The sequence below is a fragment of the Chionomys nivalis genome, chromosome 25, assembly GCF_950005125.1.
Source record: "Chionomys nivalis chromosome 25, mChiNiv1.1, whole genome shotgun sequence".
Taxonomy (NCBI): Eukaryota; Metazoa; Chordata; class Mammalia; order Rodentia; family Cricetidae; genus Chionomys; species Chionomys nivalis.
This window is the reverse complement of record NC_080110.1, coordinates 4,615,387-4,628,299: the sequence shown is the minus strand read 5'-3', so window position 1 is coordinate 4,628,299 and position 12,913 is coordinate 4,615,387. Positions and strand designations below refer to the sequence as shown.

Sequence of the window (12,913 nt, the reverse complement as noted above, 5' to 3'; positions counted from 1 at the left end):
CTACACCCAACTTACGCTAATAATTCTTTATGTTATTACACATTAAAATTATATCATTACCAATATTTTATTTATATTATTAATTAAACTATATGTGCATGTGTACAGGTGCCCACAAGATCAGAAGGGGCATCAAATGCTCTGGAGCTGAGTTTTATAGGCAAGTTGTCAGCTGCCCAGCTGTGTGTGCTGGGAACCAGACCCATGTCCTCTGCAGGAACAGCATACACTGTTAACAGTGAGTCATTGCTTCTCTTCCATCACCATTAGTATTATATTTAATAGAATATATGCTATCTACTAGTATAAAAAAATAACAGTAAGCCGGGCAGTGGTGGTGCACACCTTTAATCCCAGCACTCAGGAGGCAGAGGCAGGTGGATCTCAGTGAATTCGAGGCCAGCCTGGCTTACAGAGCAAGTTCCAGGACAGCAAGGACTGTTTCACAGAGAAATTCTATCTTGAAAAACAAAACAAAAGTCCAACACTAAATGATGGAGGAAATTCATTGGTTAAAAAATAAAGAAACTGCTTGGCCCTCATAGGTTAGAACATAGGTGGGTGGAGTAAACAGAACAGAATGCTGGGAGGAAGAGGAAGTGAGCTCAGACTCGATAGCTCTCCTCTCTGGGGCAGATGCGATGAAGCTCCGACCCAGGATGGACATAGGCTAGAATCTTCCGGGTAAGCTCACCTTGGGGTGCTACACACATTATTAGAAATGGGCTAGTCCAGGTGCGAGAGTTAGCCGAGAAGAGGCTAGATATAATGGGCCAAGCAGTGTTTAAAAGAATACAGTTTGTGTGTTGTTATTTCAGGGCATAAGCTAGCCAGGCGACCAGGAGCTGGGACGGCAGGAACACAGCCCGCAGCTCCCACAACAACTAAATAATATATTAATATTATTATAGTGATAGCATTTTAGTAAGTTGGATAAAATAAGATACATTATTAAAATTGGTTGCATTTATTTATTTTATTATTATTTATTACTATTATTTGATTTTTCAAGACAGGGTTTCTCTGTGTAACAGTCCTGACTATCCTGGAACTCACTTTGTAGACCAGGTGGGCCTGTAACTCAGAGATCCGCCTGCCTCTGTCTCCCGAGTGCTGGGATTAAAGGTGTGTGCCACCACTGCCCCGGCTCTTTTTGGTTTTTAAAAACATGAATACTAGCAACTAGGACATTCTAGTACTATGGGACATGGCTGCCATAGAGAGGCCTTCAAAGAAATAACTCAGATGAAGCCGAGCTCTGTGATGAATTCCCCACAGTGCCCCAAATGCCAGTACGTACTGAATGAATGGTTTGTTTGTTCATGTTTTTCTTCTGAGTCATTGTCATTCCCTTCTGTCTAGCACACCGTGTTCTCTGGGCTTTGTCAAATGGGAATTTAATATCTCGGAGTGTGGAGACTAAGTCTAATTAACTGAATTCCTCAGCTACTCCCAGACAGACAGCGTGGTCCCATCTACCCCCAGACAGACAGCGTGGTCCCATCTACCCCCAGGCTGACAGCGTGGTCCCATCTACCCCCAGGCAGCGTGGTATCTGGTGCAGGGAAGACGGAAGTAAAGAGTAAATAAATAATTAGTAGGTGTTGATACTAGTAGTTTGTCCATTTTGTTGATTTTCTCAAAGAACCAACTCTTTGTCTCATTGATTCTTTGCATTATTTTCTTTGTTTCTATTTTGTTGATTTCAATTCTCAATTTGATTATCTCCTACTGTCTAGTTCTCTTGGGTGAGTTTGCTTCTTTTTGTTCTAAAGTTTTCAAATGTTTTGTTAATTCACTAGTGTGGGATTTTTTTTTCCAGCTTCTTTATGTTGGCATTTAGGCTATGAACTTTCCTCTTAACACAGCTTTCATTGTGTCCCATAAATTTGGGTATGTTATGTGGTCATTTTCATTGAATTTTAGGAAGTCTTTAATTTCTCTCTTTATTTCTTCCTTGACCCATTGATTATTCAGGTGAGAATTGTTTAATTTCCATGTGTTTGTAAGCTTTCTGGAATTAGTGTTGCTGTTTGAATTCTAGTTTTAAGTCATGGTGATCCGATATGATCCATGGGGTTATTCCAATATTTTTTGTATCTATTGAGGTTTGTTTTGTTACTGAGTATGTGATCAATTTTTGAGAAGGTTCCATGAGGTGTTGAAAAGAAGGTATATTCTTTTATGTTTGGATGGAATGTTCTATAGATGTCTGTTAAGTCCATTTGATTGGAAAAATTTTCCCAACCCTTTATTCTAAGGTGATGTCCATTTTTGAGGTTGAGGTGTGTTTCTTATATGCAAAAGAATGATGGATTCTGGTTTTTTTTTAAATCCAATCTGTTAGCCTGTGTCTCTTTATAGGTGAGTTAAGTCCATTTATATTGAGATATTAATGACCAGTGATTGCTATCTTCTGTTAATTTAGTTTTCATTGTTGGTTATGTTATTTGTGTGTTTTTCCCTTCTTTTTGATTTCTTCTGTGAAATCATCAATTGTTTATGTTTTTGTTGATGTAGCCAACTTCCTTGGGTTGGAGTTTTCCTTCTAGTATTTTGTGTAGAGCTGGGTTTGTGGCTAGGTATTGGTTAAATCTGGTTTTGTCATGGACTATCTTGTTTTGTCCTACGGTGATTGAAAGTTTTGCTGGATATAGTAGTCTGGGCTGGCATCCGTGGTCTCTTAATGTCTGCGTAATGCTTGACCAGGACCTTCTGGCTTTCATTGTCTCCAATGAGAAGTCAGGTGTAATTCTGGTAGATTTGCCTTTATATGTTACTTGACCTTTTTCCTTTGCAGCTCTTAATATTCTTTCTTTATTCTGTATGTTTAGTGTTTTGATTATTATTTGGCAAGGGGCCTTTTTTTTTTTTGATCCAGTCTATTTGATCCAAGTAAGCTTCTTGTATCTTCATAGGGATATCTTTCTTTAGGTTGGGAAAGTTTTCTTCTATGATTTTGTTAAATAAGTTTTCTGTGCTTTTGAGTTGAACTTCAAAGCCCACCCCAGTGACACACTTCCTCCAGCAAGGCCACACCCCCTACTCTTTCTAATATTATCAAAGAGTTCCATTCCGTGGTGACTAAGCATTCAAATCTATCAAGCCTACGGGGGTCATTCTTATTCAAACCACCCCAGCACCCAAAAAAGTATTGCTAAGGAATAACTGCATTTCCATGCTAGAATTTATTGATTTATGTGTCTCCTTTGTGGAAGTGGGGACTGAACCCAAGGCCCTGGGGTTGCCAGGCAAGTGTTCTGCAACCCGGTTGTAACTTAGCTACTGTCATGATTGAGGGTCAGAGATGACAAAAAATTTATATAGCTGGTTTGATTGTAGAAATATTAAATTATTTAAATTGTGTAATGATTGTGTTAATAGATCATTAGTAGTAATAGTAAATAGTTAATAGTAAAAGATCTGTTTTCTTCTGCCATTTCCTTAACCATCTCCTTCTTTTCAAGTGATTGCCTGTGCTTCACTAATTTCTATAACCAAGCTGGAATGGAATCCAAAAGAAAAGGTAACCACTTATCCTTGGTAGAGTTGCTGGGCCTGGGTCAGTGAGCCTGCGGCTGGTGAATCCTAGGAAGAGTCCCTGTCCTTTCTTAGAATGGGCTGGAAAACGTTGAGTCAGTGTGACTTGGAATCAGCTTACTGTGTGCGAGTGAAAATTAGCTCCAAAAGACAGGACGGAAGCAAACTTAGGAACAGGAGCAATTGGTCATTTTGTACTTGAGTCCAAGGCGGCTGCTGGTCTACAGACAAGGATATGGACTCCAGAACTACGCTGGGCGGGGAAGAAGCTCAGTGGTAGAGACCAGTGTGCGTTCATACGTGCGCAAGCACACACACAGGTACACACACTGGAGGACATCATGACCGTTGAGCAACTCCGGATGTACTTCAATCCTCAGACACTAGGTGGCAGTGTTCCACCACCAATCAAATGCAATCAACCGCTCAGCTGGGTTCAACAATGAAAAAAAGATTACAAATAATAAACTAAGGTAAAACTTAATAGAATCCAAAGAAATGGGATGAGCTGATGAACCACGGGTTTTGACCTTCTGTATCTCAACTGTCTGGTTCATTATCCCTCACCTCCAAGCACAGCTGAGTTCCGAGGCCCTGATTTGGGCTTCCATCTTCCCCAAAGGGAACTTTATTCGATGGGTGTCTTGCTGCTGGCGTTTGCTGTGCAGTTGCATTTTCTTATGGTACTGAGCAGAACTGGTTGCACAATGAACACCTACAGGAGCAGAGAGACACACAAACCCAGCGGGATGCCGGGCTGGCCTGGTCTTGTCTGCATGCCCACACTCATTCTTGGGTCATCCCTGGGAGAGCCCACAAGAACCTTCCTTGTGCCCTTCAACTATGGGGTCCCCAGGGAAGGGCAACCAAATCAAATCAAGCTCTAATTTTCACTGGGGCTCAAGGGCTTCGAGGTCTCAGCTGTTCTGTGGTCCTTAATCTACCTAAATTTGAAGTCATGTACATTGAGTCTTCAAACAAGAAGCGAGAGCCATATAGAACTCTGGTCACCTTTGTGAGTTCCCATCAGCCCCCGGCTGGTCTCCGAGCTCTCTCCGCGAGTCTTTGCATTTCCTCGTGGTCACAGTCTATGTTTATTGGGCAGCTTTTCCCTCTGGTCCTGATTTTCTCATATTTTGAGTGATTTCCTTCGGATGAGCCCGTTAGCCTAACCTCTGTTTCCTTCGGATGAGCCCGCTAGCCTAACCTCTGTTTCTTTGCTCTCGCTGCTAGGATTATGCGTTTCACGTAGTGAGCGCCATCTGTGAATGGATCGTGGCCTTTGGTTTTATTTTCTATTTCCTAACATTCATCCAAGATTTCCAGGTAAGGATTCATCAGCTTAAACGTTCTATGAGCCCATGACGATTAGGATTAGTAAAAATTTAGAAAAGTTCTTGCATTTTGAAAAACATTCCCTTTTAATAATATGTGTGTTGGGGGGGAGGGCTTGTGTCCCACACAACTTTATTAGCTTGTTCCCAAAGGGGGATAGATCAGATTACAGCTCTAACTGCTCATAACCAGTCAAACGTTGTGCTGTCTGCTGTTCGAGGCTCAAAGTCCTGTCTGTGTTCAGGTAGATCTCACTAGTTCCAAAACCCAGAAAATATGACTGTGTAAAAAACTTTGTGTTGTTGAAAAGACAAGAACTTAGCATGTTTGACCACAGGGAACAAGTGAGTCATTGGCCAAAATGATGTACAAAGCCGAAACTCCTTTGGGGCCCAATTCAAGCATGGCACAATAGTGGGGTCACCTCTTAGGGGGACAAGAGCGTCTGAGAATGTCATAGCTAACACCGGATTGCCTCTCTGGTGTCCTCCCCTCCCTCTCTGTAGAGCGTCACCCTGAGGATATCCACAGAGATCAACGATGACTTTTGAAAGCCTGGGCATCCTGCTCACTCAGCAAATGCCACAGACAGTTTCTGGAAGTGGCACAGAGGACAAGAGGGGCTTGGGTGTCGCCCTGATCAGGACGTATCTGTGGCACACCCGGGACTTGAATTCCATTAAGAATTTCTAGCAGTTGTTCTATTTACAAAGGTATGTTTTCCTAGAGAATGCTCAGAAGCTATGACACTTTAGTGATATTTTTATATTTTCTAAGACACTCTTTATACGGACAAACTCATATGCAGAAAAGAAAATTTTTCCATTTTATGGAAAATAGGGGATTATTTTTATATAGACTCTTTAGACTTTTTATGTATGATCGGTGAAAATACACTAAGTGAAAAAATGTTAAGTTTAATACATTTTTTTTTAAAAAAGAAGCAGCCAAATCAGGACATAGTCACTTTAAAATTAAAATTTTGCTTTTTGAAAACCACAATGAGCTGCACACATTTTCATCCCAAGAGCAGTTACACAATCTAACTCATAGTGATTATATACCCTAATGGTAAAGACAGAGTTAATAAATTAATACTAAAGCACTCTGATTTCTAGTGCTTTAGACACAACGTTTTTACAGTCAAGGCTTCAAAACCCATTTACTGTGCACATTAACCAAGCAGTGTAGAAGACCTTGGTCTGGAAATTCAGCCTCCCCGGCTGGTTTGCTTCCCCGACACAGCCACAGTGAAAGCTCTGGGCTGCTCTTAACTGGTGGCGCAGGAACTCATTGCTGGTAGGATGGGCTCAGGATGGCAGCTTAGAAATGTCAAAACTGCCCTTCCCTGGGAGGGACCGGGCGTCAGGAATGAGACTTGTTAGTGTCCCTGTAAGCCAGTCAGTGAGAACGCAAATCCAAGACAGAGGAAGGGGGGCCTAGAAACCCAGGGGCAGGCTGGTTCAATGCCTGTGGCCGGGGTTCAGTGCACGTCATGTGGAAGGGGAGTCAGGCCCTTTCCTAAGCAAGGTCCGCAGACTCCACCTCTTCATCCGGCTCACAATTGACTAAAGGAAATGCCAGCTGTTGTAGAGAAGACGTGGCCTTGGAGCTGCTGACGAGGTCCCAAGCTCCCTATCTCAGTCTGGGAAAGTGGAGCTGCCCAGGGCCTAGCAGCCCGTTTGGGCAGCCTTGGTGAGGGGACTCCTGGAGATCCAGGGGCACGCAAGTGCTGAGTCCTGCGTGGGTGAGCGTCAGCAGCCACTTCTGCCATGATGTTTTGTGTGTCCTCAAGCGTGGAGGGGTGCAAACTGCCGACCGTTTGTGAGTCCGCTGTAATACAGCGCCACGTTAGTCCCGGGACACAAAGACTGTGGCCTTTCGTCATCGTGAAGAGAAAGGGGAGCCGGCACCTTTCCCGTGGGAACTGTGGTCGACTGAATCCATGCTGCTCTTGGCGTTGAGCAGGAACATTGTTGCAACTTCCCAGAATGCAGGCGGCTCTCTGCATGTCCGCTGAAGACCCCAGGGCACGCACTCCTTCAGGGCAGAACATGTGCCTTAACCTAGAATTCAACACAGTGCCTTCCGGCACACAGTCGGTGCTTAATAAATGCCCACTGAATGTATGCGCGTGTGAACGAATGAACAAATCCCGCAATGACTGGGGATGTGTGAGGTGCCGTCTTGGGCTTTATTTACCCTAGCTCACTAGTTATTCTGATGTTAGCCGCTAGGCTGTGCTACCTAGTAATGTTGTTCATTTTGCTTTGTGTACCCTACACACATTCCAGTTGTTTGGGCTTCATGATTCGGTGACAACTCTCTTCTGGACAGATACCACAGCAATTGTTACACGGGCTAGACCTGTCTTGGCAAACAGAGAAGGCCCCAAATCACCCCATTCTGCAGATTCCATGCAACTTCTAACGTTATCCCCATTTTGGTGTTCTTTTTCATTTCTACAAATGTGTATTTCCTTGGAACTTCATGCCTAAGAAGGTAAAATAAAAATATTTCTTTTATTCTAGTCATTTGTCTTTGTTATAAAATGTCCCCTGGGTGCTCTGACGAAGTATTGTTATCTGGGCTGGTTCCAGACAGTGGGTGTTTGTTCTAAGGGTGTGGCTGGGTCTAGAGACGTGATGCAGTGGGCAAGAGCTGCCCGAACGTGAAGTCCCGAGTTCGGTACCCTAACACCCACATAAGGGCTACGTGCCCTGGAGCCCCAGTGCTGGGAGGGGCCAGGATACAGGAGGATGGTTGTGACTGGCTGGTCAGACAGTCAAGTTCGAGAGGTCACCGAGCATTAGGCATTAGGGACTGCAGCAGCATCAGGTGTCACTGGGATCCTCGCTACTGCCTCTTGGTCGGTGTTTTCCCGCAGCCCCTCCTCTGGAGGAGTGAGGAGGGATTTTAGAACCTCCAGGCCTGCCAACTATTCTGACGAAGAGAGGGGCTTGTCTAATAATTCTACCCGAAGCTCATATTTGAAATTTGTTGCCCTGATTGGTTAGCATGGGTCACGTGTCTGGGTCGGGTTTGCTCGGATTGGTCACATGTCTACGGGCGGGGGCGGGGGGAGAGGAGCGGTTGGCATCACCCAAAATCCCTGGGTTGATGCTGGGTAAAGCTACCTTCAGAAAGCTGTAGAAACAGGCCTTGGACAGGTTGAAAAAAAAGAAGAAGAAGCCCACTTACTTGAAAGCAGATCAAGCTATATAAGCTATACTTACTAATAATCTTTTCAGATTAAAAAATAAAAGTAAGCTATTTCAGTAACACATATGCCTTTTGTAGAGATGTAAGCCGTGGCTCCTATGTTTCTATCTAATCAATGTGATGCTGCCTAGGCTATTATCACGTTTTTCAAATAAGGAAACTTAACAGAACGGTCCAGTGACCTGCGAGCAGTCTCCAGCCCCATGGCGACAGACTCCAGTCCGGGACTCTGTTTTTCCTGTCTTCTGTTCAACTGAGCCCTTTTGTTTTCCCTCTTAACACTAACAGAGGATTCCACAGAAATTGCAAATTGCAATTTTATAAACCAAATTAAGTACATCAGTGCCGAACTGTGTTTGGGTTTCCTAACATCCCTTACATGTGGCATTGTCCCATGTTCCCGTTTTTTCCCCCCTCCCTTGGAGACTCGCTGGTCTGGAGTTTGGGCCTGGAATGAGGAAAGGGGAGTGGTGGGGGGAGATAAGTGGTCTCCCGCTCGCTCCTCTCCCTGATTCTGGCAAGCCGGTAAGCCCAGCTGTCTCCCCACACACATACTCTCGGTCTGGCTCCGAGTGCCCTACATTCTCCAGCCCAGAATGTCATGCATCTGCATCATGTCGGTTGCACAAGACAGCAACCGCACTGAAGCCCCGGAGGGGAAGCTGCTGGCTCCCTCTGGTTACCCCCAGCAGATCTGCGTTCTAAACTGAAGGGCAACAGAACCCCAGGCTCGTAATGGAGATGGCAGCGACCTCCAAAGTTGACACTCGGAAAGGGCTGGAGGAGACTCCAGCAATGTGTGAGGCTGAGGCCGGGGTGCCCAGAGTTGCTGGGAAGCCTGTGGTGCAGGCATTCCCTCTCAGGAAGCAGTTCTGTCTGCCGCCCAAGCCCCGAGCCTGCTCCACCTCTTCTTATCAGAAATGGATTGTTTCTCTCCGGCAGGAATACATTTTAGATTCATTTTTTAAAAATTGAGACAGGATCTGGTCTAGCCAGACTGGCCTGAACCCAATTTGCTAGCCAAGTCCTTGAATTCCTGTTTCAAGGTACCCAAACTCAGAAATTACAGGTGTGAGCCACCAGACCCAGCCCAAGACACATTTGACATTTTACCTATAAGACTTCTGACACAATTAACCCGGGCTTCTACCAATGACAGTTCTTTTTTTTTCAGAATGAGGTTGGATATTTATTTAGTCGATTACGAAGGGGACAGGAAGGAGGGGAGAAGAGCAGACGGGGGGGGGGGGGGAGAAGTGGGGAGAGACAGAAGCTGCCTCTTTGAGAGGAAGACAGAAAAGTCAATGACAGTTCTGTGCCCTGCTGTTGGCTCACTCTATGGGTAGAAAAGAAATTTCAAGGTAAGTGGGGTTTGGTCACCTGTACTCGAAGTCCTTTGAACCATCTGCTTTAACATTTTAAGTAAACGATGCATTACTGATTGAAGTCTTATAACAGCGTCAAACTACGTATACCCCGAGCAGCCAATTCACTTCGCAGTATCTACATCTATTCAGGTTACTCCTATCCCTAAAGATAACTACTTTAAAAATTAAATCTCAGCCCCGAGAGGGGAGGAAGGGGGGGAGTGGAGACAAAATCCCGCCCACACATAGCTGGGAATTACTGGCAACTGATAGCTCTGGAGAGTAAGAGCCAGTTTTTTTTCTAGGAGTGTAGGCCCTGGTGAGTCACGCGACCTTCATTGGAAGGCCATGCCTCCAAGAATATAGGGGCGCACAAATTGGATTTGAGGGGTGAGAAGAAAAGAAAGTTGGGTGCCTAGGGAGGGGAGGGGTGAATCAGGGGGAGGTAGGGGATGGGGTGAGTATTGATCAGAAACTAATAAAAATAGTTGTGGTCATTTTGCAATGAAAAGGGATAACAGAAGAGACTTTAAAAATAAACTATAACTTGTATTGGGTGGGGGGCAAGTGCTCAGCGCATGTTGGAATCAAGGGGTGACTTTGAATATTGATCCTCCTTATACCATGGGATCTGGTGATCAAACTCTCTTTGATCCACTGTCCTATAGATAGTTACTTGCATTACTTTTCTTTTTTAAACATAAGCAAAACGAAACATTTCTTAGTTTTCTGCTTTAGATGTTTATCTCAAGCACAGAAATTAAAACTATGCTTCTAAATACTGCTCTGAGCCTTCTTTTCCTTGATTTAGCAAGGTATCTTGGAGATACATTTGTTAATACAGCTAGATCTCCTTGGGGGTCGTTTGCAGGAGAGAGCTGTGTGGCACAGCTGGCCTCTTTTTTATTAAGATCTAAAGTGTGTGTATATGTGAGCAGCAGTGTGTGGGTACCGAAGTGGTCGGAAGAGGATGTCTGACTCCCTGGACCACGCGACTGTAGCAGCATAATCTTTTCTTTCTCTCCCCCTCCCAACTCCCCAGCACCACACACACACACACACACACACACACACACATATATATATCAATCATATGAGATATATATTGATTACATATACAATGATATATATTATATGGCTATGAGGAAGGAGAGGGAAAGGAGAGAAGAGGACAGATGAGAGAGGAGAAGGGAGAGGAAGGGCAGAGCTTATTAAAAAAAAAATCAAGCCAGGAATGATGGCTACAATAATCCCAGTACTTGGGAGGCTGGCTTAGGAGGACCATGAGTTTGTGGCCAGCCTGCTCTTCATAGTGAGTTCTAGACTGGATATGTAATGAGATCTTGTTTTAAAACAATCAGAATAGTGGTATTTTTAACACAGAGATAAATAATAATTATGACTTAGGTACTTTAGTTGGTCAATGGAGCAAAGAGTTTGGGAGACTGAATTCTCCAAGGAGAAAATCTTGGGGTTAAAGTTTTGTTAGTCAGCATTAGTTACTTTTACATACAGTTGGGGCGAAGTAGTGGCCACACGAAGTCACATTTACTTATCTCAGGCTCTTTAAAGCGTGCACCAGTGTTAATAAATGGGCTTTTCCTGCTGTCACTGTCTCCATTAAAAGGCAGAAGCCACGTAGCCACAAGAATTCTTCAGCTTCCTTAGACCCTAGAGACCTCCATTTTACTTTCTGCCTTGGGATCAGGTGGTCTTCATCATGTGTGACCAGCTTGATTCACTTAGCATGTTGTCCCCCAGGTTCCTCTTGTATTGTGTGACAGGGTCACCTTCTTAAATTAGGCCAGATAGGACCTCACTGTACAATGTCCCCCATTCGACTTCTGCAGTCACCAGACAGCCGAAGGACACTGGCTGCTCCCATAGCTCAGCTATCATGTGTGATGTTGGTGCCAACACAGACGTACAAACAGCCTTTGGTGACCCAGCTTCTAGGTACACACAAGTGAAACTGTTATATAATCTTGTAACTCATGGTCCCCCCCCCCCCCCCCCCGTTTGGCCATTTGGAACAGGGTCTCACACTGTAGCCTAAGTTGGCCTGTACCTCTCTGTAATTCTCTTGCCTTGTAAGTACTGAGGTTATAAGTATGAGCCACCCTGCCTGGTCTTAGCCCCTCCTTTCTCTGTCCCTGTCTCTCCTTATTGCCCTATCTGTCTCTGTGTCTCTCCTCTCTCCAACCCCTCTCTGCTACTGAGCTCTCCTCCCAGACAGTCCTTTCAGAGGGGGCTGCATTCAGTTCCCGACAACGTTTCCACTGTCAGTGCATAGGTTTGCAATTTCTCCTTATTCTTGCAGCGTTTGCTGCTTTTTCTCTGAGGATTTTTGATAGTAGCCATCAGAACGAGAGCGAGATGGTGTCTCGGCATTTACTCCTGGTCGAATATACAAGTTTGACATTCCGGCACACAGTGTCGTCCTCTGAGCCCAGAGAGCAGTAGGACGTGGAGTCCTGGGATCCAGCTTTCTTTCCCTGTCTCATTCATCAGGATATTAGTAGGACCAATGACGGGAAGGCCTAGAAGGCATATTTTACCTTTTCTCCACGGCACTTCAGTCAGGGTAATCCTCGGGAAGCTAGTTCCGGCCGGGTACCACCCCGGTCACCTGATTCAAGATGAAGAGTGATGTGCGTGGAACGGGCCAGCACATAGACCGCTGAGAACAGACTCCTTAATACACGGATTACAACGAACAGATTCGGTCTTTCATTTCTTCTTAATACTTGAAAAGCCACGCATTGTTTCCAAGCTCGCTCCAGGGCGATAGCAGGTGGATCTATTTCTCCATTTCAAAACCACGTGCTGTTTCCAAGTTCGCTCCAGGGTGGTAGCAGGTGGATCTGTTCCTCCCTTTGAAAGCCACGTGCTGTTTCAAGCTCCCCCCAAGGTGGTAGCAGGTGGATCTGTTCCTCCATTTGACTGCACTCTGAGCCACTAAGTCAGAGCCACCTTGAAACTGAAACCAGGAAACTCCCTCATCACTCGCCAGGGGAGGAAGCACAAGCCTGTCTCCTGTTGTTATTAAATAATCACCTAGTTGTTGACACACTGCAGGGGTGGTGGAGCTGATGTGCTGGCAAGGAGGACTGGGGATTAGTAATGCTCTCGGGTCATGAGGCTTATAAATGATGCAGGACATTTTTGTGTCCCTGAGTTTTGGCTTGGAACTGTCAGACCAAGGGCACGCGTTCTTCCAACTCAAATAGCCAGGCCTTGATGTGGTAAGTAGTTAACACGGACTGTGTAAATGACCGTGGTTAACTGGTCCAGTTCATTCTGAAGACACTCAAAAGTCACAGAACACCAACAGAGGCAGTTGCGTTGGTGATCTGGAGGAAAGAGAATGAGGAGAGAAAAGTGGAAACCAGAATGGCTTAGCCTTTTGGACAATCCACTGTCATCACTTGGTCTCAATAGCCAGCAAG

General features: G+C 44.9%; 1 protein-coding gene across 1 annotated transcript in view; it reads left to right on the top strand.

Annotated features, from left to right (window-relative positions):
* Dram1 (DNA damage regulated autophagy modulator 1) overlaps window positions 1–7,405 on the top strand; it is a 34,533-nt gene extending 27,128 nt beyond the window's left edge. The window contains exons 5-7 of the mRNA XM_057758256.1: window positions 3,468–3,526; window positions 4,774–4,866; window positions 5,382–7,405. Of these exons, the coding sequence (XP_057614239.1) occupies window positions 3,468–3,526; window positions 4,774–4,866; window positions 5,382–5,426 (197 nt within the window). The 3' untranslated portion in view covers window positions 5,427–7,405. The remainder of the gene's footprint in view (window positions 1–3,467; window positions 3,527–4,773; window positions 4,867–5,381) is intronic.
* The last annotated feature ends 5,508 nt before the right edge of the window (window positions 7,406–12,913 follow it).